Source organism: Cebus imitator, unplaced genomic scaffold (assembly GCF_001604975.1).
Source record: "Cebus imitator isolate Cc_AM_T3 unplaced genomic scaffold, Cebus_imitator-1.0 Scaffold312, whole genome shotgun sequence".
Taxonomy (NCBI): domain Eukaryota; kingdom Metazoa; phylum Chordata; class Mammalia; order Primates; family Cebidae; genus Cebus; species Cebus imitator.
The window spans coordinates 109,219-133,924 of NW_016107627.1; the positions used below are offsets into that span (position 1 = coordinate 109,219).

The following is a 24,706-nucleotide window of genomic DNA, read 5'->3' on the forward strand; positions in this document are numbered from 1 at the left end:
AGGGAGATCACACTGGTATAAGGCAGGCAAGTGAATGAGAACTGTTCTCAAAACAGAGATGATTGTGAAGAAAAGTGAAAAACAGCGGGAAAGTACCTTAAACTTTAGAAGTTAAGAAAATACATAAAGTCATAGAAAGTTATTATTTGGGCTAGCCTCAGTGGCTCACTCCTGTAATCCCAGCACTTTGGGAGGCCGAGGTAGGCAGATAACTTGAGGTTGGGAGTTTGAGACCAGCCTGGCCAACATGGTGAAACCCTTTCTCTATCAAAAATACAAACTTTAGCCACATGTGGTGTTATGCTCTTGTAATCCCAGCTACTTGGGAGGCTGGGCATGAGAATCTCTTGAACCTGGGAGGTAGAGATTGCAGTGAGCTGAGATTGTGCCACTGCACTCCACATGGATGACAGAGTGAGGCTCTGTCTCAAAAAAAAAAGTAATTATTTATATTTTAGAAAAAGCCCTTTGGGCATTCTTTCTAATTGTATCCAAGCCTATGAAAACTTCACTTTCTTTAGCAGAAATAATTGAAAGGGAGTGGGAGTGAAACTGTCTTGCCCATGTTTCAGTGGTGTTTCCTTATGGTTCGCTGTCTGGGCTGGACGTGTGTGTCAGTACAGGAGGGGAGAACTGGTACTTGGTGGGGGAGGTGGTCCAGTAACTCAGCTGCCGCCTCATATTTAAAGGGTTAGGAGAATGACTGAGAACCTGGAGAAAAGGCTGTCACGTTAAGGTAACACTTGATCCAGACAAAGGTTTCCATTTCAGAGAAAGAGGCAAATTGGACCAGAGTAATTTGGTCTATGAAGTAAGAGTGTCATAATAAGACTGTGCTGAGGTTTCTGGTTAAAAATGGACCCATATGTATTCATCCTTTTTCCTTTGTGCAACTCTTTAAAATGACAAGAATTAACATGCACAGACCAAGGGAAGGGACAGAAGACAGCAGTGGAGGAGAGATGTTAATGAATTTTTGGAGGACAGGCACATGGAGGCATTCCTACCCAACTCAGCAGAGAAACCTAATCTGTGTTCCAATGAGGCAGGTAACAGAAGTGAGTCACTGCAGCCCCCAGCAGCCAGCGGAGGCTAACCCTCAAAGCCCATAGGATTCGAGAGACTGAGCGAGATGGAGCGCACAATATGGGGCAAGTGGCCTGAAGTCTCCATCTGGAGTCGGGAATTCCAGGTTCCCTTCCCTAGCTCCACCGCACAAGAGAGCAGAGGTCATTCTCTGAAAACACTGAAACTGGTCGGGACAAATGCTGAGCAGGTCCACTAGGCTCAGTGCAATGCAGGGCCGAGGTACAGAGTGGGCAAGGGCAGATACTCCTGCATCTGGAATCCAGCAGTCAGATGTTTACCCCTCCCCTGACAGTCCCCTCCCTGGCTCCCTCCCCAGCTGGGCAGGAGAACTGAGGATTCTTCTCTGGAGAAAATGATGGGTCCCAAAGAAACAGGTTCCAGATACTGAGGACTCCAAAGGAGGGCTCGGGAAAGACAAATGAGATAGGAGGTTGGTAGGATTGGTTTTGCAAGGTATAGGCCACAAAGACCCCACTGATAAAATGAGGTGTGGCAAAGAAGCCGGCTAAAACCTATCAAAACCAAGAAGGCAATGAAAGCGACCTCTGGTTGTCCTCACTGCTCATTATACACTAATTATAATGCATGACCATGCTAAAAGACACTCCCACAGCGCCATGACAGTTTACAAATGCCAAGCCAACACCTGGAAATTACTTGATATTATCTGAAGCGGGGAGAACCCTCAGTTCTGGGAATTCCCTGCCCCTTTCCTGGAAATCTCACGAATAATCCACTTCATGTTTAGCATCTAATCAAGAAATAATCCTAAGTTTACTCAGTCAAGCAGCCCATGGCTCTGCTCTGCCTATGGAGTAGCCATTCTCTTATTCCTTTGCTTTTTTAAACTTGCTTTTACTTTACTGTGTCAGCTTGCTCTTGAATTCCTTCTGTGCAAAGCCAAGAACCCACATGGACTTCCAGGCTGAACCCCAATTTTGGGGTTCACCCTGTGACTAAAGGAACGAAGGATCTGTCCAAAATGGTGCCCTTAGGAAGAGGCAGTGCTTTTCACTGGTGAGAGTGGAGGAAGAGGAGGTGCATTTCTAACACAAAGAACAGGAGCGCTATCTTTGCCTGCGTTTCAGGAAGCAGAGGGAGACGGCCTCCTGGAGATGTCCTGAGGAGGGCGGGACACACAAAGGTACAAGACAAATGTGCAAGTTCTAAAAGGGCCTTCATGAGAACAAAATGCCAGAGGACGGCCTCTCCAAGCAGAAAGTGATCGCCATTCCCACAGTCACACTGCTGGTGAGTTCATTCCTTGGTCTGTGCATGAGCCCATTTGCCCACCTGCCTGTCTGTTCACCTGTTCGTACATCCAGCCATCAGTGACAGAGTGTCAAACTCTGTGCTAGCGCAGGGGAGAGGTGCAGTGAGCAGCAGAGCCTTGGGCCCCAGGCTCTCAGAGTTTCCAAACAGCTGGACTAAAATGGCATATCCTGCCAGATGTTAACTATTTTGTGAAATTAGATGTTTTAAGAATTAGGCAATAAAGATTTTCTTAATGTCACGCATGTAATGGAAAGCACTAAAAGTATTAAGAAGAAAACACACCTGCCACTCACGGCCAACCATCCTTAATTATTTTTCTTGAGTTTTTTTCTATATACCCTTATAAATATATAATATGTACTCAATCACAACATTACATTGCCATGATGTTTATCTAAACATGGTCATACCTTGCCAGAATCCTGTATCATTTTGACATTTTCAGAACCAAATTTATCTGAGTACAGTTTAAGGAGTCTCTGAGAAATTTCCGACAGAGGTGTGAGTTTGGGTTCCTTGTAAATATACTCCTTTCCGTCTTCATCTTCAAAGAATCCCTGTGACAGAAAGCACAATTAGAGCTATCCCTGAATGTAAGCCCAAGGCTTACCACCTAAGAAGCGTTTTTTGTTACAAGGGTAAAAAAAAAAAAAAGGAACGAGTCTAAAAATCATACTTGAACAGGTTTTCTGAATGAGAAAGAAAATAGTAACATGAAGTCTAGGTGCAAAGATAAAGGAAAAACACAAAATTGCAAACTTATTCAAGAATGCAGTCATTAAGTGTTGAGTGAAATGAGAAATTTTGGATACAAGACTGTGCTGACCTAGGAAAGTCTAATGATGGGAGTCAAGCCTGTTTCACTTTCCCAAGAAGCAGAACTCACTAGAGAATGATCAGCAGCCCGCGGCAGGCAGGCTCTGAAGCGCACGTGCCTCCCTTCTCCTGACAGCTCCCATGCACACAGGATTTTATGGCATGAACTGAAGCATTCGTGGGTCTGGAGTAGGTTTAGTAAAAGTTTTGTAAAGCTTGTATAAATTGTATTTTGATTTACCGATGAGAAAAAAATATTAAAGACCTGTAGCTCAATATCACAAAGTATTTTCATATGACTGGTTATCATCTGTTTTAGCACCAGTCTATGTTTGACTACAAGACTTAGAATTGCATGGGAAGTGAAAAAGGTTGAAAATTAAAACATCCAACTGGGGTTAATGTTTAAAACGCATTTTAAAAAAGTTTCTCATCTAAATTAAGAGAGAGAAAATAGTGGACAAAACAGTAAAAAAAAAAAAGAAATGCAGGCTAGCATGAAACAAAAAACATCCACATCAAACTAGGAGTTTAGATGCAGTAATTTTGCTATATTACTTGCTTTTTAGGCATTTACTGTAATTACCTCCACATCTGTTTCACTGTCTGTAAACTGGTATTGCTATAAAGTTATAAAAGACAATAACAGAATAAATTGAAGGTTATATAATGCTCATAGAAAACCACACACCCTAAATAAATGTATTATAATTTATACCATTTAATAATGTTAGAGACTCAAAGGTTAAAATTTAAGTTAAATTTAGATAAACCCTTTCATACAGGGTTTCTGAAATACTATAATAGTAAATATGCTTGTGGAGATATTATATCACAAAAGATAAAGATGCACAGGCACAAAGGACACCAGAGAGTCTTAATTCTGGTTTAAAACATGCAATACAGATGTATGAGAAAACAGGTGATTTATTTCTGTAAATGGAATAAAATGTTAACTTTTTTGGAGTTTGTAATGACTAGACAGATATACATACAGACTTGAAAAGGAAACTTGCAAACCACACTGAAGTACCAAAGATGTCGCTAAGAATGTCTTATGGAGGAAGAACTTACCGCTGCCTTAAGAAAGTAACAAAGAAAAGACAGGAAGAAAGAAAAAAGCAGAAAGTTTACTACTTAGGAAGATAGAATCATATGAAATATGACAAATTCATCAAATTAGCATTTATAGAACACAGAAAATTTATAAGATATAACTTTATTATAGTTTTTTTTTTTTTTTTTTTTTTAAGGACTCAGGACAGTCTGCAGAATGGACAGGAGACTCACCTGCCCGAAGAAGGCTACCCGGAAGTAGGTCCCCAGAAGCCTGCGGCCCGAGTGCATGACCTCGGTCACTTTGCTGTAGGCCCGGTGCAGTGTGTCATACAGATGGGCCAGCCTCTGGAAAGCAGAACAAAGCCCATTTCTTCCCATGTGCAAATAGGAGAATCGATTTTAAAATAACAAACGTGATAATGGAGGCAAACAGTTCTTGAAATTGAATAAAAATACACACACACACACACACACACACAAACACACACACATTTTGGCAGCACAACTTGTAGTGATTATTAATGAATGGTACGTTTCCTACCCAAGGGCCAGCCCACATGTGAGGAGTCATCACATTTCCACATTATAGCAAGCAAATTCTGATTTCTAGTGAAGGTGCGATGTCAGAGATGGCTCTCCAATGTGATTCTTGGCCTTTGCTTTTCCTGCTCCATTTGATATGCCTAGAGAAACTGGATGACCTCCCAAGCCCAGGAGGGCAGAAGGGACATCATTTTTTCACGCAGGTGGAATAAGAAAAAGTTATGAGAAAAGAGACACCTGGTGATCACAGTACTCTGTTCGTGGCAGCCTTTCAAAAGTGGAATCCGGGTGGTTACCCTGTAGTTTGAGATGTGGGGGGTCTCCACAGAGGCGGTGCCCAGGTCTGGGTGATACCTGATGACCCTTTGGAGGTGGTGACTGGTCACCACCTTCAGCATAATGTGGAGAGTCAGAGACCTCCGCTCATCACTGGCCTGTGCCCTGCTTCCTCTCTTGCATATATGCAGGTGTGGGTATAGGTCACAGTGTCAGACTCTCAAATAGGAAAAAACACAAAGCCACTCCCATACCTCGAAATCCCTCCGCTTCTCATAAATGGGGATGATGAGTTTGTAGATGTCTGCGATGAGCTCATAGCGCTCAGCTTTCCAGAGTCCATCTGCACACTGCTCAAGGAGCTCCATCAGCACGTCCTGATAAAAAAGGTGGGCCATCAGCCAGAGAAGAACATTGCAGGGGATGTGACATGGGACCCCTTGCAGAATGCATAAGTGCTAAGACCGCGAGGAGGAACTTTTCACAACAGACCACATGTGTCAACCCTCACTTCCACACTTGCAACAACATTCTTTTTTAGGGAGCCATTTTTTTCAATCACGGTCACAGCAAAAACAAAAAAGGATCACCCTACAACTGTGCAGTAGATACGTACATGGAAACAGTGACACTGATACCATCACAGGGCTCTCAATTTTTGTTCCTAGTTCTCTTAATAAATATCATCTAGCAATTTCTTTTTCTCTTCTGAAGAACAACGAGAATGCTAAGGACATGAACATTACTAAGCATGACTTTAATCCACATTAGAGGGATTTAGTGATGGAGTGTGGTGGGTACCATGCCTGCTTCACCTTGGAAATTTCTACCAGTTGAAGTTTGGGTACTTACTCTGCCTCCTCTAAAGCCCTTGAACTTGACATGACCTATGGCTCAAGAATTGTGGCCTGGGCTTACACTAATCAGCACAAATCTATTTCCTGGCTACAGTCACTGCTTCAACACGGGTGGATATGTGACCTAAGCAGGCCAATCAGGGTGAATTTTAGGACCCCAGTCTGAAATTCTAGGAAATGCTCCCACCAGACTGCAGCTTGGATGAGCTAACATTCATCTCATGGCCATGGAAGGGGGCCTGTCTGCCTCTGTAGCAGAGTGAAGGGCCTCCCTTCTGCTGCCCAGCAAAGTGATCATGTCATGAATAACTCTGTTAAAGGTTTGGATTGATTGATGTTAATCTCTCCGTGAAATTTCCTAGTGGGATCCAATACTTGACCTCTGTTGTTTAAGCCCATTTTAGTGGGGTTTCATTAATGATGCTGAGCAAATTTTAATTTGTTATATATAACTTTGGTAAAGTGTCTATTCAAATCTTTTGCTCATTTTTCTACTGGGTTGCTTATTTTATTATTGGATTTTCAGAGGTTTTATATACTCTATGTAAAAGTCCTTTAGTAGATATGTGATTTGTAAGTATTTCTCCCAATCTGTAGTTTGTCTAGAGAAACTGGGTGACAAACTAGGTTCAAAATTTTTTTTAAAATTTATTTTAGCATTTATTTTGCTGGGTCTTGCTCTGTTGCCTAGGCTGGGGTGCAGTGGCATGATCTCGGCTCACTGCAACTTCTGCCTCTAGAGTAGCTGGGCATGCACCACTGTACCTGACTAATTTTTTGTATTTTTAGTAGAGATGGGGTTACTAGAGACAGGGTTTCGCCATGTTGGCAAGGCTGGTCTTGAACTCCTGCCCTCATGTGATTAGCGTTGGCCTCCCAAAGTGCTGGGATTACAGGCATGTGCCACAGTGTCCAGTCTAGCTTTAGGTTTTCTTAACAGTGTCTTTTAAAGAGTGGAAGTTTTAAATTTTACAAAGTTTAATTTATCAAGTTTTTATTTTCTGGATTGTGCTTTATATGTTATATCTAATAAATATCTAACCCAGGTTCACAAAGATTTTCTCCTATGCTTTCTTCTAAAAGTCTTATAATTTTACATTTCACAGTTTAGACTATGATTCATTTTGGTTTTTTTTTTTAAATGAAGTGTAAAGATTCTTTTTTTGCATATGTATATCCAATTGTTTCAATGCCATTTGATGAAAGACTATGCTTTCTCTATTGGATTGCCTTTGAAAAAGGGGATTTTTTTTTTTGTCAAAAATCAATTGATGATATGTGTGTGGGTCCATCTCTGGACTCTCTGTTTTGTTGCATTGATATATGTGTCTCCCTTGTGCCAAACCACATAATATTTTTTATTCTATTGTAAATAGCACTGTTTTAACATTTTGCTGATTATTTTAAAGGAAACTGCTTTGTTTGAATAAGATTAAATATCATCCAGCTTATTTGTTTCTAAAAATTATATTAAATAATCATGAACTATATAGTAAAAACATAGTATAAGAATGAGGAAGGTTGATTTTTGTATGCTAATCTTCTATCCTGTGATCCTGCTGAACTGACTTAAAAAACAGTTTTAGTAGCTTCTTTTCCAAATTCTTTGGGGTTTTCCCTTTACAACTATGTCTTATGTGAATATGGAAAGATTTATTTCTTTTTCTTGCCTTACTGCATGGGCTACAACCTCCAGCATGATACTGAATAATCAGTAAAGCAGGTATTATGATCTTGTTCCCAATTGTAGGGACAAAGCATTCAGTGTTTCACAATTAAATATGATGTCAGGTGTAGGTTTTTTGTAGATAGTCTTTTTATTTTCAGATTAAGGAAGTTCCTTTCTATTCCTAGTGTTTTGTTTTTTTTTTTAATCACGAGTAGATGTTGAATTTTGTCAAACACTCCTAATGCATCTACTGAGATAATCATATGGTTTTTCCTATTTATTCTGTTGATATGATGAATTAATTTGATTGGCTTTTCAAATGTAGAGCCAACTATGCACTCCCAGAATAAACCTTATATGGTCATGATGCATTTTTCTTTTTTATGTATTGCTAGATTCAACTTACTAATATTTTATTAAGGGTCTTATAGTTGCTTTTGAAACATGTTTATATCCTTCATAATACTGTAAATGAAGGGCAAGGCCTGTGTTTTTCATTACCAGCCCTAATGTTTCTCTACAGGCCTAATGCCTACAAAGTTTACAGATTCAAAGTAAAAAAACATTTTAAAAGCAGTTGTGAATCAATTTACCAGAAAACGCTATCTAAGCAAGACCATTTACCTCCCATGTCGTATTTATAGCACACGAGTCATAAAAGTGTCGTTTGTGTGACTGAACTCTGTACTGGTCCTTATTAAAAGGTACATCAGTTTTCTCCTGCTTTTATTGCAGGTCTCATAAATGCACACACTAAAGCCAGATACATGTAGTAACCACCATAGCAGCAAAAGACACAGAAGAAATCAGAAAAGGTTTTAATATCAACTCTTTTCCTTTTTATCTACATTATAAAGATGTACGCCTTTTTTTTTTTTTTTTTTTTTTTTTTTATATTTTTTTTTTTTTTTTTTTTTTTTTTTTGAGACAGAGTCTCATTCTGTTGCCCAGGCTGGAATGCAGTGGTGCAATCTTGGCTCACTGCAACCTCCACCTCCTGGGCTGCCTCAGCCTTCCAAGTAGCTTGTATTACAGGCATGTGCCACCACGCCCAGCTAATTTTTGTATTTTTAGTAGAGGCGAAGTTTCATCATGTTGGCCAGGTTGGTCTCAAACTCCTAACCTTAAGTGATCCAACCGCCTCGGCCTCTCAGAGTGCTGGGATTACAGGCGTGAGCCACCGCACCCGGCCAGATGAATGCCTTTCTTAGTTTTGTCTCAAATCTTTTCCAACAGATAATCTATCCATGCTAAGCATAACAAATTTTTGATTCTTTTCATGCTTCTCTGATTATAAAAAGCTAGATAAAAGAAAAGCATAAATATTATCAATATAATAATAATATTAAAAAAGCATAAAAATTATCAATTATCAATATAAACATTATCAATATATATATATATTTATACATTTGTAAAACCAGGGAATGTATTTTAGGTCTAACCTAAACTGGTGCTTGTGAAGATCACATAAAACTTTACCCATCACAATGGTCTGAAAACTGTAAATTCTGTATGTTAATTCACAGGCTAATTAAATAAGCCTGTTTTATTACAATTGTCACTTTCTTTCTTTTCTTTTTTGAGAAAGTCTTGCTCTGTTGCCTAGGCTGGAGTCCAGTGGTGTGATGATCATGGTTCACTGCAGCCTTGACCTCCCAGGCTCAAGTGATCCTCCAGCCTCAGCCTCCTGGGTAGCTGGGACTACAGGTATATGCCACCATGCCCAGATAAGTTTGTTTTAAACTTTTTTATACCGACAGGGTCTCTCTATGTTGCCCAGGCTGGTTTCAAACTCCTGAGCTCAAGCGATCCTCCAGTCTCTGCCTCCCAAAGTGTTGGGATTATCGGTGTGAGCCACTGTACCCAGCCACAATCATCATTTTCTACTTTGTATTAATTAAACAAAAAAACAAAACTTAGGCCTGGCGCGGTGGCTCATGCCTATAATCCCAGTACTTTAGGAAAGCAAGGTGGGCAGATTGCTTGAGCTTAGGAGTTCAAGACCAGCCTCGGCAACGTGGTAAAACCCTGTCTCTACAAAAAATACAGCTGGGCATGGTAGTGCATGTCCGTAGTCCCAGCTACTTGGGAGAGTGGCTTGAGCCTAGAAGGAGGAGGTTGCAATGAACTGAGATTGCGCCACTGCACTCCAGCCTGAGCTACAGAGTCAGATCCTGTCTCAAAATGAAATAGAATAACCTTAATTTTTATTGGGCTATATAATCTACGTAATCTCACAGTGCCACATACACGCTGGGTAGTCCAGTATCTATTGGATAAGTGAATAAATGTGTACTTTTCTTAGTAACATTAATGATATTACTAGATAATAATAGCTATCCTTGTCTGTAAGGAAATAAGCTAAGGTTCCCTTTACCAAAGCCTTGCATTTCTGGCATGTCTTGGGTCAAAGACACTGCCAGTGTGCATTTATTAACTCTCAGAGGTGTTGTGGGACTGCAGTAGAGGTGGAAGAATTCTAAGAGGACCCAACTTCCCATGGGGAAGTTATACTGTATAACCAAGGCATTCTTCTGATAATGAAACCATGAGGGGCGTGGAACTTTTCCCATTTTAAAACTTTAAAATCCTTAGGTTTACTTACAGACTAATCATTTGGCCCCTTCGGTTCTCATTACTGGACCTTTTCCAGAAGAAATGTAAAGTTTTTGTGGAAAACTACAACCAGCCCACTAGTAAGCCACGGTCCACACAGTAGATGTAAATTTATGATGACACCCTGTCCACTATGGATCAGATTGGAGACCTAAAGAGTCTTAACTCCATGCCACACCAGTTATAGCATGATAAGAATCTGGAGCAATTTTAATGCAATCTCATTAAAAATGAAAAATTCTTCTCAAAGAGTTACCAAAGTTACAACTATGCATCCTCACCACCACATCATTGAGTCATCCATTTAGTGTATCATTTGTTCATATATATTATTTCAAGCATCAACTACGGGCAAGGCACAGTGCTTAACACTGGAGTTATAAAACAAATCTATATAAATAGGAGTAAGTTTCTATAATTTATAAAAATTACTTAATAGATTTTTACCAAATGAGAAGGGCAGGTTTTAGATGGTCTATTAGGCTATGTGTTATGAATGAAATTTACTTCCTCAAAGACACACACAGTTATCCTCAGAGCAGCGAGAACTGACGTACTAGAGACTCAAGACCACCAACTGGAAGAAATGTGATCTACATGATAAGACATGGAGGACAGAGGAAAACCCAATGAATTGAAATACACACCCAAGCTGCAAGTCAAAGGGGCAGGCACTCTGACTTGAGAGCAGCAGGTGCTGATTCATTTAACAGCAGTCAGTGAGTCCCTGGGTGGTGGTGAGGAGGTCAGGTGAAGAAGGAACAGTCACGTGAAGAAACATTCCCTCTCTCCTAGAGCCCAGAATCTTGTGTGGGAGGTGCGTCCAGGAAGAGATAGTAAAAGATGGTGATGAGTGCACTGATAACGAAATGCACAGGCAGGCATGGAAAGCTGAGGAAAGTGATGGCTAGCTGGGTCTGAAAAGAGGATTGGGTTAGTCAGGTGAAAGTGAACGGTGGGAGTGGGAATACGAAGGAAAAGAGGGAAGACAGCCCAGGTGGCAGAACAGCCCAGGCAAAGGCAAGGGGGTGAGCACGGGGCAGATGGGAGGATTTACATGTCATTTGAGGGCCTGGAATCTAAAACCTGAATCAGAGCGGTAAGAGACGAGGCTGTGGAGGTGGGAAGGGATATGTTCGCTGAACTGGCACACTCGGAGATTCCTAAGTTAAACATAAATTAATAATCAACTGTAGATAATTTTATGAGACACAAAAACATATGTAGACATGCATCAACCACCATAACAGGCAATGAGGTATTACATAAGGAAGATCTTATTACTTGGTTTTAAAATGATGGTCTGTGTATCCAAGCAAGATATCTGTATACAGCAAGCTTTCAGGTATATTTTAAGTAGCCCTAGATTTAGTCATTTATTAAATATATGTCAAATAGAATTTATGGGTGGTCTCCTGAGTCAAATGTTTTTAACTGATTGACTAAGGTTTTTTGTGTTTTTTTTTTTGACACAGGTCTTGCATATAAGATGTGCTTGCTTCCCCTTCGCCTTCGCCTTTAAGTTCCCTGAGGCCTCCTAGCCATGCTTCCTGCTAAGTCCGTGGAACTACGTGTCAGTTAAACCTCTTTTCTTTATAAATTACCCAGTCTCAGGTAATTTATAGCAGTGTGGAAACAGACTACTAAACCAGGTGATTTTTAAAAATTTTATTAATTTTTATTCTGCTATATAATCTATGTAATCTCACAGTGCCACATACACACTGGGTAGTCCTGTATCTATTGGATGAGTGAATAAATGTGTACTTTGTGTGTGTATGTGTTTGTGTAGCAACAGGGTCTCACTATGTTTCCCAGGCTGGTCTGGAACTCCTGGGCTCACATGATCCTCCAGCCTCTGCCTCCCAAAGTGCTGGGATTATAGGTGTTAGCCACCCCATCTAGCCTAAAATATGATTTGAATACAGGCTATTTTTACTCTTGTTTAGTCAAATTAGAAACAAGTGAATAGTTTAATAACAATGAAACCTGAATTTAAGTAGCATATAAGTATTGACATATTATATATATATATATATATATATATATATATATATATATATATATAAAATATGATACAGATAATTGAGTTCATTATGGGAGAACCTGTTATATTTGGTGAAAAGAAAAGATGGACTTCAACAAGGGAGAGTCTCCAAAATGGCTGGGAAAGAGGAAAGTCTGATAAAGTGAATAGAGCTTAGTAAGTAGTTATGAAATCAGCCTCACAATTTGATGGTTATCAAGAATTAGGAAATAACACATCATTAACTTTTATACCCTACTGAACATTATTTTACCTTCTTTTCTGATTCAAAAGCCATTCGAATTCTATAGTTTAGCAGTCCAAATATCACTTATTATTGTAAATAAGTGGTATTATATACTATAAAAAGCAGAGTTAGCACAGATTTTACCCAATAACAAACCAAAAAAAATATTTTTTTTTATTAAAAAAAGTCCATCTCTTATAAAAGTAGAGTGTGGATTGCTCAACATTTAATCCTAATTTAGTAAGCTAAATTATTCAAGCTAATGTCAACTCTATACCTAATCCTTTACAGCTCGTGCTGTTCCTGAATAGAAACAATTTTGACTAATTGTGCATCAAGTAACAATTCTTTGATTAGAAATAACTAGTAATGACTGGCAGTTAAGTCTGAGAGACCATACCTCAATACAAAATTATATAGTCACAAGGACCAAGACACAATAACTAAACATTAAAGCATATATGAAGAACATTATCAGAAGAAATTCTAGTTATTAATTTACTTTAAATTCTCCGCAATCATTGCATCTGAAAACCAAATGGATCCTGACAGTGGTCAGATAGTGATCACCTTAGAGGGCAGTCATATGGAGTGCCTGATGGTTTCACCATTAGGCTTAAAATTTAAATTCCAAGGTATTTTTTTCCCATATTGTTGACATATGCAAACAACTGCAAGTAATAACTGGTTTGGGGAAAATATTTTGTAATATATTCATATTTTTAAAAATTATAAAATATTTTATAATATTTAAGTCTAGGCTAATATTTTATAATATATAAGTGAATATGATAAAATATTAGCCTAGACTTAAAAAGACCTCAGCATACCAAGTTCATAAGCCATCAAGGAAGTTTTTAAAAATGTAATTAGCCAGGCCCATTTTTAGTGTGCCACAGTGATGCAATTGAAGGCACTGAGCATCTGTTTCTCTGGAAACAGCACATTAACGCTCTGTGTGTGTGTGTGTGCGTGTGTGTGTGTGTGTGTGTGTGTGTATGCACGTGTGCATGAAAATGCCTGCATGAGCCTTTGTTTGTGAAGGATTATTTAAATATTTTTGCATTGAGACACCATTTGATCTATTTTAGGATTGCTTAATTTAACTAACCTTACCTATGAAGCTATATACCGTCCCTGTTATCTACCATTTGGGAATAACTGCAGATGCGTGACCTGGCTTAGGCAAAGGGGTACTATCATAACATGATACACATTTCTACTGTATCATCATTTCTCAAGGTGTAGCTGAGGACCATTTACATCAGAATAATCACCTTGGTTGCTTATTAAAATACAGATTCCTGGCCCCCACACCCACCCAGCTGAATCTGGGTTTGGGGGGTAAGGATGGGTATCTATATTTGTAGTAGGGATCCAAGTAATTCCTAAGCACCTGAGAGCTTGAGGACTCTTGCACTGGGTGAAACTCTCTGAGGCAGGGACTTTCACATACACATCCCTGAGCTAGCAACATGGCACACGGCTAGTCTATGGAATGTATCAACATATGTCAATCTAGAAATTTCCAGGTTACAAAGAACTCAGACAACTTCCAGTTCAGACCGGAGGGACTGTGGTTGAGGTGTTTCTCCTCCAAGGGCAGGAAGCAGCAGCAGGAGTGTAGTGTTCTATGGCAGGGACCCCAGCTTGCTCACCCTTGGACCTCCAGCCCCCAGCTCAGCGCCAAGGAAGCCCAGTCCATATTTGCAAAATGAAGCAGGGCAGTATGTGCAGGCATAAGGCAAAGGCAGAACAGCTGCCCAAGCTCCACTGGCTGAGTTCCCTACTCACTGCCACTACTGTTGTGGAGAACTGCTGTAACAGTGAGGACGTGCCACGTGGAACACTGTCAGTCAAGGGTAAAGTGGAGGTGAGCTGGCTCTACAGGGTTAACTGCCACACTGGATGAGACGTAAGCAGTAATCCCTGAATAGGTTCTGTTGATAGCTCTATCTCCTGGGATGGTCTATGGATGTAAACACTTTATGTTTCTTACTGGCAACTGTTCCTGAATAGAAACAATTTTGACCAATAGAAGCCAGAGATTGGCCCAGTCAAGCCCATATAATGTTTATTACATTCAGCGGCAATTCTGCGATGGTGAAACCTGTTGTTCTGTAAAACAACAGTTCGTGTGCTAGATACGGTCGGTTCTCACCATCCGAGGTAGTTATGTTCTATAAAGTCACTGTGAATTAGTGAATACTTGCCCGAGTCCGAGGGAAAACGCAAAGTTTAGTTCCTGGGAGCCTCTGGTGATAACATTTTCACTAACCAATCAATACCTACACTTGCTTTATGTGTTTTGTTTAAAAACACCTAACGAAATATAAATTGTTGATTCATTAACATTAACTATATAGCCAACAGCACTAGAACTCACGCCTGTACAAAGCTTATGCAACTCACATGGGGCACATGGCCGTGTTCTTACGCTTAGGAACCATAGACAGCACTTAAGCGCTGCACTGGAGCCATTTTAAACAGCAAATCAGCAACAGAATCCACACAAATGTGAACAACGTGGCACTAAGTACACCACCAAAAGGAGGCCTGTTCATGGTGTTACAGGAAAGGGGTTCTGATCCAGACCCCAAGAGAGGGTCTCATGTAAGAAAGAATTCAGGGCAAGCCCACAGTGTAAAGTAAAAGCAAGTTTACTAAGAGAGTGAAGTGGTCAAAGTACAGCTACTCCATAGACAGAGTAGGGTGTTCCTGAAAGTAAGATGAAGAACACGTCCACCCTAGGTACGATGCTCATGTATATGGGGAGATGTGCTCTGCTACAAGGATTTGTGATAAAGAATTTTCTTAATTACTATATTTTGCAAAAATCGGTATTATTATCTTTAAAACAAAATTAGGAATGCCTTTCTTCTCCAGATATTGGGATATCTGGATACTCCTAAGTCTGGGTCTGTCTAGTAAACATTATTAATTTGTTTCCTTAACTGTAAACATCTAGAGGCAAGGAATGCCTGACTTTCTGGGAAAGATGTTCAGCAAGTCCCAGGCTCAATTGCCCAGCCCTCACTCAAGATGGAGTCACTGTGGTTCAAATGCCTCTGATAAGGGGATGAGAGCTGTGACAAGAAGCTGAGTGTTGCCTGGTTCAGCCTCAGCTGGAAGCACTGTTGAGTGGTAGTCTTCTGATGCTCTGTACATATCCCTGAATGACCACAAAAGCACCATGGAGTACTGATTTGGGGGCTACCAAGAAATTTCAGCAGATAGGTGCATAATGAGGATCACCTGTGCTTTCCATTTTCCGCCCGGAACTCCTCTGGGCCCTGTTCTCCCTGGCTCTGCTCTGGGAAGCAGACACATCAGGGCTCCTGCATGGTGACTTCCTGTCCAGCTGCCGCCACCACCGTTCAGTTTGGCCAAGGACAGGCCCCAGCAGGAGGCTGGGGGGCAGAAGCAGAGTGAGGTGGGCAGTTGCTCCTTCCCTCCCTGAGTTTAGTCCTTTACTAAAGCTCACAGGTCCTGCCTGTCCTCTATGGAATGCCTTCCTTTCTCCCCCTTTATCCCTAAGGTTAAGGGGTGACACCCAGCTGCTGCTAACTTCGGGGGTACTGCAACATTCCTTGTTGGCTTCCCTAAACCCTCTCTGAACTTTTGAAAACAGTCCCTTTCTTAGACTTTCCTCAGTCTCCCAATTATGCTACCTGCATCCTTCAGGATCTTGGTACTACATTCGTTAACACGGAAGGGATCTCAAAACTACATGGGCCATGGGGAATTCTGACACCACAGGAAACTCCAAATTCTTCAATCTACACAGGCTCAGTCTTGTGAAACAATTGTAAATAGGAATTGGAGGTTTCGCTTTATTAATCAAAAGCAGCTGGAAAAGAGTCTGCTCTTTGGATCAGAGTCAGGGAAGGTGGAATTGGTGCCAATAAAAACTCATCTGAGGCCTGTTGCTAAGAGAATTGAGTATTTTTAGGTAGTGTCCCTTAAAAATCACTTTAGGAGAACATTGCAGGCATTTAATTATATCTAATAATGCAGATTTAAAGGGCAAAGGTTTTTATTAAACTGTGTTATACACTTATTTCCCATCAGATTTTCCCAACCTTACTTCCTCTCTGGCAGAGATTTTCATCTCTCTTTTTCTTGCAACATCCTGGCAGCCAGTACAAAAGTGTGCATGGTAATTTCTGCTTTCCTGTCATTTAGAACACCTTAGTCCTTCCGCTTCCCGTTAGCTTCAATCTGGATGTGCAGGGCTCGCTCAGAACTTTACAACCCTGCTGTGTCTCATCCTAGTCACCACGGGTTGTCATGTACTATGGACCTTGTTAAAGATTTACTAAGTTTATGCTTCAAGGACAAGGTGACAAGTCCATCTTCTGAAAACAGCTGACAAATGGGTCCTTGTCACAGGCTTAGTTATTACTTAGAGGGGGCACCATTCAGAATTTCCCCAAGGCTGTCTGCACTTGATTTCACAGGCAAATTCATTAGGCTCTAACATCATAACTATCTCAGCCTATTAATCAGAGGAGCAAACACAAGCTTCATTTTATCAGCTCTGCAGGACAGGTCACTAAAAACTGCCTACTTTTTGGCCTTTAATTGTTCCTGGCATCATTGCTTTCCTTATCTAATTCCAAACAAAATGGTACACTCCAGAGGTCTGAAGCGGCAGAGGCGTAAGGGCAGTTTCTACAAAGAGACAATGCAGCCATGCCTCTCCTTGGAGAAAAACTCAGTCAAAATTTGCCTGAAGGGAGGAGCTCAAAGCCAAGAACATGTGGGCCTTGATCCTTCAGTAACAGGTTTCATATTTGAGACTAAAAAGTAAGAAAAAAAAAAAAAAGACCAAACACCCAGGCCTTTCAAGGTGGAGAAACTGTAGAACTGTTAATACCATGTAATAACCCATCTATTTCTTTTTTGTAGGATACTTAGAAAACTTTATTGGGGTTAAAATTATCTTAATATTTAAACATGAAGTATACTCAATATGTTATCCTTTTAATTCACGCTTAGTTTTTAATTTTGAGGGCCATTTGAGACTAGACCCCAAAGTTTATATGAATGTTCTCTGAATATTTACAATACTAGCTATGAAAACTGAGAAAGATTTAATAAGATTTACTTATTAATTTAGTGAAAACAATAAATCTATTACATATTTTTAAAATAGCATTTTTCAATAAAAAATATTTTTCCAAAAAAAACCCAGAGTCAAGAGTAGTACTATTTTGCATTTGACAACACTCTTTACTGTCTCACTCTGTAGGAGAAGCCTGAATGTGCATCCCTTCTGCACCCAGCTTGTTGGACAGGTTGTCTGGTGCATACAAAGAAAACCCAGCCTCAAAGACATTCAGTAGCAAGAATGCCAGTCTCAAAGACTTGCTGCAAGGTTCCAGGACCACACTTTGAGAACCACTGACTTATGACCTAGCTCATGTCATGATGTGTGTTCAAGGTCCCACCTCCCTGGCATGAGAACGGTTAAAAGCCCCAGTCTCCACTGTATGCCACACCGCTGTGGTCCTGGAAGCCAGGATAAAGCAGGTGCAGCAGAGGCAGAAGAGACTGACTCCTTTCTCTACTTGCTCTTCCACTACGTGGGAGAAATTGGGCAACTTCATTTTCCTTAAAACATGGGCAGGATTAAAAAGCTTTCCCTCAGCTGTTTCATTCTGCCCTGGGCTGAGGGAAGGCAGGTACACAGAAAGAACCCTTCAGGCAGACAGGCATGGAAAAGGAAACAGTGAATGCCAGCAGAAACTGGCATTTATTCAAGTATCTAGTTTTATTTCAAAACTCTCCAGTTACAGATAAGTGGCTGCAAGGCTATCCTGTTTTAGCAAGAAATTAGAATTTGCAGAAATTGCTATGGTGATCTAATGTCAAACTTGCTGGTCTTTGTGTGTTGGGGGGAGACAGGGTGGCCCTGTTTCCTAAGAGCCCATAGGACCTAGGCCTTAGCAGAGGCAGGGACCAAGGCCCTAGACAGGGGCTGCTGTGACCAAGACCCAAGTCTGGCCTCTCATGCCTTTGAGTTTGGCCCTGGGGAGATGACTGGTGCTGGAGACATTAACTTAAAAGTCAGATTAGAACCAAGAAAACTCATGAGCCAGAAAAACGAATTGCTATAAAGAATGAGAAACTTTATGACCAATATACTGGAACTTTTACTGGAAGTGCTCAACCGCTGAGCCTCACTTCACTCCAATCTAGCCCCTCACAACCTCTTTCCAAAGAAAAGGAGGTACTCCTAGAAAGGGCAAACGGCAGAGGCTCTTGCTGCTCTGTATCAGTTGTCTGGAGAATCATCTCAGTGAGAGCATGTGTATAAGCAGTAGCTACAGGGGGGGAAAAGTCCTGGTTGGATGCACTGGCACTGCAAACAGCAGCCTCCCAGATACCCCAGTACCTGAAGGCCCATGTGAGTTCAAGTACGCACCTCATTGAAATGAACATCCTGCATCCCCACGTCTTCCATCATGGAGGCCTCCTCCTCGATGTTTGGGGTAATGACCCTGAAGGCAGTGCATCCTTGTCTAAACATACCTGGTAAGAGAGAGCAGGGAAAGCCAGAGTTAGGAACCTGAACATGGGTGAACTCTGAGCGTTCTTCCCACCCTGTGTGTTTCTATGTTGAATGAAATAACGGATTTTGAAATCTCTTAGGCACCAGGCCAGCATTCATGGGGGCACCTGGGGCTACTGTATACTTTTCTTCGTTCACTTCCCCATAGTGAATCCTCACCTCCTTCACTTTCTTTTACTTAACCCCTTTTAATTTTTTAATCTACCTTTATTAAAATGTATGCAATCTCTAAATAAACTGAGAAATAGGCATTAAATCAAATTAATAGTGAAATAAGTGAAAATTTGACTTGGTAGGATGACTCATGCTGAGATACTAAGAAAAATGAAGTCAAAGCCAATATAAGAGAAATGTATGACTCAAAAATAACTCTTGTTTCCTTCAAGCTGTCATCTCACCCACGCTGGCTGGGGGAGAACACATCTCTCAGATGAGAGCTTCCCCACACAACCCAGGTGTAGTTCTGCGGCCATCGTGGTGAGCAGAGAGCCTTAGCTGGTTTCCACTCCAGTGGCCCCGGGGTGAGTGGCTGGCTGCATCAGCAGCACATGGACGCCTGGTGACTCCGATTCTCCAAGGGGAATGGTGTTAGCTTAGAGGTAGGATCAATGTCTGGGATAAGGATAGATTCCTTAAGCAATGACAGCCCATTTGGGAAGCTTTCCTCATTTTAGAGTCACTGGAAAACAACAATAAGTCAGTTGGACCATGTCAGCTATGCAAATGATCATGTGAAGAAGGGCATGAGATGTTCCACTACTCTATTTTGAGATAGCTGTTCACAATAAAATAAAACAGAAGTAAAAACTTGAATTCAGACTTCTACATTTAGGGAGAAAGAGGAACACAGGGTATTTTGAAATCAAGCCTTGAAAACGTAGATCCTAAAGTCAGAGATTTTTCTGCTGCACATGACCCCAGGTTTCCACACCATTCAAGGATTATCTAGCATCTCTGCCACTATCCCAGTTTAGCTTTGTTTTTATTTTGTGATATGGAAACACGAGTCCCCCACGAAAAGCATTAATCTAGGAGCTTGAGGATACATTAATGTAACAAAATACAAAATTAAAAAACCAACCACCCATGTTTTAGGCTACATAGTACATTTAACCACATAACACGGCGCCAATAGAATAAAACGGTGGTCAAAGTGCTTTCCTCTCGTGCCCACAGGAATAGACCACCAGCCAATCAGAGAGCCAAAGAGTAGGAGGGAAGGAGAGTGAAGTCTGTCCATGCAAAGTTGAAAGGGCAAATCCCCCACCACAGGAGGGCAGATGACCAGGGCAGGGGGTCCCCGGGGGCTGGGCTGACCCTCAGGCTCACCTCCCCGGCTCCTCCTCAGGCAGGCACTATGGCTGTGGGGGAGAAGGGGCGGCTCCCACTGGACTGCTTCTAAACATGAGGAAATGCATCACCTGATAAAAGGTCTCAACAGGAAATAGTACTAGTATTAAATGAACATGGAGCCCTTTTACAGTTTTTCTCTTTTGGGCTCAGCTGTTTCATTCCGAAAAGCCAGCGGCACCAGAAATATACAGCTTGTGGCCTCGGCATCTAGATCTCTTCATTAGCCCAGATCTGGTGCTGCTGTTCTCCCATGTAACCTACGAAGACTACCGGCTTTTCTAAGAACCTCAGTATTCTAAAAATCAACGTCACTGTTTGGGGCTGTGCTGATTTTGAAATGGAAATAAGCACCTGCTGTTTAACCAAAGGGAAACTGTGAAAGAATTCACGGGAACAAATGCAGAGCACACAAATGAAGCATCACTCCTTGCCCCCTCTCCTTCCGCTGGGAGACAAGGTTTCCACCAGCAAGGCCGCCTTCTCAGACAATAAAGCCAGCTGGGCTTCAGTGCAGAAATGCTGTCTCATAATCTCCTGTTACAACTTTCTGATTGCTTAATTGTCCCACTGGGAACCATCTTAAGGGAAAATAATATCTATTTAGCTCTAGATTTGGCCAGATGCAAAGCTCATTAACTAGTTTTTGCAGAGTGAATCTATCAGAGGAGGTTACATGACAACATGCCATCTACTTTTCCATCTAATCCTGGCATTTCTGCTGTGCCCACCAAATCAAGCAAACCTCAAGCCAGGGGATAAAACAATGAATCCACTTCACAAACACACAAATCCCCACCTTCCAACCTTCCCGAACGGCTCTCCCTTGTCTTCTGTTTGGTATGGTTTTATACTGATTAATTTCATAAAACATAGGACTAATTCCTTACCTTTCCGAGTGAGATACTCTGCCACCAGGGCTGTCACGTGGACATAGCACATTGCTGCCTATAATAAAAGACACAGGCCTCAGAGTCATCATTCCTAACAGCACATCATAACGCTCCCAACCAGACAGAAGTCTAATGAATGTATGTACTTCTGCATTAGCTCTCAAGGCAACAGCTAGTATTTCTTACAGCTGGTATCTTACCTTTTGAAAAGAGTGAAATCACTTACATAAGCTGAAAATTTAACATTAATTTGGAGCTGAGATAAATGGCAATAAATTTGCTAAGGCTTGTTTCTATAAAGAATTATTACATTTGTCATGCAAAAGATAAAAACAGCATTTTTTTTCTTACTATACCTAATATTTCTGCATAATTTCTCTCAAAGTGAAAGGAGGACACTTTGAAGAAAATCTGTGCTCCTCCCTAGATTCTGAGAGAATGGCTCAAATTTCAGGTGCTAATATATATTTTGCTTGACTTAAAAATTAAGAGCAAACTATAATTTTTTCCAAACATAAAAAATTCTAAATAAACATTATAATTTAATCTTAAATAGGTCACATTATATATATATTAAATTGAAATAAAAAATAAAAAATTCTTTTCATCAAATTCCATGGCGTTATAAAAATCAAAGACAGCTGTTGGAAGTGAACCCACTGCAAGGTTCTAATGCATGTGGCTCTGAGCCTGTCAGCGGGGTGGGCGCCACCATGTGGTGCCCTCGTCTAGACCCTCACCCCTAGCTAGCCAATGCACCAGCAAAGGCTGCTCCACGTGCACGTGTGTAAACGACTGTTAGCAGTGTGGCATGTACTCTGATGTGTGCAGAGAGAAGTCTGGTGGAGTATGGAGTTATGCCCTGTCCAGTCCTCAGTGGCAGAGTTCACGCCTCCCATGGGTTTCCCTCTTGCAGTGCACAGCAGAGTCACATGCACAGAACAGGCAGGAAAGTACATCACGGGTTACCGAGCACATACACAAAACACAGCAAGGGCAGTAAGAAATCTTATAAATTAGCTGCTTTTATCCCTTATTCACTGGGTGTACTGGATTAGGTAGTGTTCCCCGAAAGCTCATGTCCTCCCTGTGACCTCAGAATGTGAGGTTATTTGGAAATAGGCTCTGTGTAGGTGTAGTTAGTTAAGATGATGTCATGCTGGTGTGCGGTGGGCCCTAAATTCAACATTACTGGTGTCACAGAAGGAGAAGAGACACAGGTACACAGACACATGGGGGAGGATGCCATGTGACCACAGAGGCAGCGACTGGAGGGCTATGGTGACAGGCCAAGGAACATCAAGGACTGCTGGCAACACGAAGAGCTCAGGGACAGACATGGAACATGTTCTCCCCAAGGACATTCAGAGATGTGGCCCTGCTTCCACTGCAAGCCTGGACTTCCTGCCTCCAGAACTATGAGAGGATACATTTCTGTGAGAGGCCACTCAGCCTGGGTACTTTGTTAGGGCAGCCACGTAAAACTAATTCACAGAGGAACAGCTGAAGCTCAGTGAGTTCTTCCTTTTCTTATTTTTATTTTTTTAGAGACCTGTGCCACACATGTCATTAAAAAATCTTAAATTATTAGAATGATAGAAAAATTACTTCTGTTAGTTACTCCTTTTTATTATGGCCAATGTGTGGTTTACATTAAATTTATGGTCAAACAAAACTGTAAAGTTATATGTACTTTTTAGCATATTGAACTTGAAAAATAAACATGTAAAAATAGTTAAAATTTTCAGACTCAGAATATAAAATTTACTAATTCTAACAGTTATAAAAGTTTAAAAGTCAAAATTTGCTTGCTATAGTAATACTGTTGATCATACCTAAACAACTCAGGCTCAGACACTGAATGAGTTCTCCTGGGAGCACAGACTGCCTTGCAGCCAATTGTTTTCCTTAATTCCCCATTTTAGAGATGATGTCATTGAACAATAGATGGGTGAAGAAAACTGGCTCAATGTCACATAGTTAATATTCAATGTCCAATATTACTCGTACTGAAGCCCACACACCCAACTCCCAGCATGCAGTCTATATTGAAATACATCAGCTCTGCACAGAGGGGGATGCTCGAATATCGACCGTGTCCAAGGAAATGGACCACCTCATGGAGGAGAAAGCAATGCCTGTCATTACCTTAATAACAGGATGAATTCATTTTATCATAAAACAGCTGAATTTCAGAACTACAGAGAAGTACTGATGTATATTTTAATTAGCAGGAAGCTGTATGAGTATGTTTAAGAGTTTAAACAATGCTCTTGGGTGACAAAAATAACCCCTTACAATTGGTTTTAAATTATTAAAATGCTCAGCTCACTATGAAGTCACCCTGAGCCTCACACTGTTTTAGGTTTTGCATAGTTTTAATTGGTTTTTTATTAGTGGGTTTTTTCTCAACACTGGCATCTTTTAGTGGATGGCACCTCACTGGTGTTTTCAGAAACCCGATCAGATCAAGCGCTCGCAGGGCTACCTCCGAGAGATCGCCGTTCTTGACGTGGATCCTGGCCATGCTGTCGAGCCACGTCTTCCTGAGCTCCGGCGTGCTAGCGTAGGATTTGGCCAGGCTGTACTGGAGGTCCACCAGCATCTCCGGGTCGTTCTCGTGCTCCTTCATCTGGGCAGTGGCCATTAGCACCGTGCGTATCCTTTTGGTCAAGTCCTTCACATCAGAGGAGAAGCTGGTGTGCTAAAACAAGAGTGGAAGAAGAAAGGACACGTGGTTTCCTCTGTTTTCTGCCTATCCACATGCACCTCAGGTGCTGAGGAAGAGTCGGGGTGGAACTAACACAGGTCAGGCCACCCACCTTGATGAGCCGGTCACTGTTGGCACAGTTGTTGATGATGGACAGGGACTGCTGGAATCTGGTTCCCCCAATGCCAACAACATCTGCTATCAGCTGGCTGACAGATATGATGACCTTAGGGACACACAAATGTGAGTGAATCAATTTACCTTCAAATGACTGCCTAGGCTGGGCTTCTGAAAGTTAGGATATTCCTGAGGACAGGGTAAAATGGTGGGGGAGGGGAGGTGCTTGGAGCAGGGATTGCTCCTGTGTAGGAAACAATGTCTGAGGCATTTTCTTCCCCTTTAAGAGTAATTCCAGCCAGGCACGGTGGCTCACGCCTGTAATCCCAGAACTTTGGGAGGCTGAGGTGGGTGGATCACAAGGTCAGGCGTTCAAGACCAGCCTGGCCAAGATAGTGAAACCCCATCTCTACTAAAAGCACAAAAAATTAGCTGGGCATGGTGGTGGGCACCTGTAATTCCAGCCACCCTGGAGGTAGACACAGGAGAATTGCTTGAACCTGGGAGGTGGAGGTCGCAGTGAGCTGAGATTGTGCCACTGCACCCTAGTCCTGGCAAGTGTGAGACTCCGTCTCAAAAAAAA

General features: G+C 41.4%; 1 protein-coding gene across 37 annotated transcripts in view; it reads right to left on the minus strand.

Annotated features, from left to right (window-relative positions):
- DOCK9 (dedicator of cytokinesis 9) overlaps nucleotides 1-24,706 on the minus strand; it is a 296,457-nt gene that overhangs the window by 14,297 nt on the left and 257,454 nt on the right. For 17 of the 37 annotated variants that reach the window (XM_017503543.2, XM_017503532.2, XM_017503519.2 and 14 more), the window contains 10 exons: nucleotides 24,119-24,232; nucleotides 23,785-24,000; nucleotides 21,294-21,351; nucleotides 20,383-20,451; nucleotides 18,907-19,013; nucleotides 5,313-5,435; nucleotides 4,471-4,584; nucleotides 4,255-4,260; nucleotides 3,767-3,802; nucleotides 2,775-2,921 (listed from right to left, as the gene is read on the minus strand). In XM_017503543.2, coding sequence (XP_017359032.1) covers nucleotides 2,775-2,921; nucleotides 3,767-3,802; nucleotides 4,255-4,260; nucleotides 4,471-4,584; nucleotides 5,313-5,435; nucleotides 18,907-19,013; nucleotides 20,383-20,451; nucleotides 21,294-21,351; nucleotides 23,785-24,000; nucleotides 24,119-24,232 — 990 coding nt within the window. The remainder of the gene's footprint in view (nucleotides 1-2,774; nucleotides 2,922-3,766; nucleotides 3,803-4,254; nucleotides 4,261-4,470; nucleotides 4,585-5,312; nucleotides 5,436-18,906; nucleotides 19,014-20,382; nucleotides 20,452-21,293; nucleotides 21,352-23,784; nucleotides 24,001-24,118; nucleotides 24,233-24,706) is intronic. The other 20 variants (XM_017503545.2, XM_017503539.2, XM_017503531.2 and 17 more) reach the window with 5 other exon arrangements.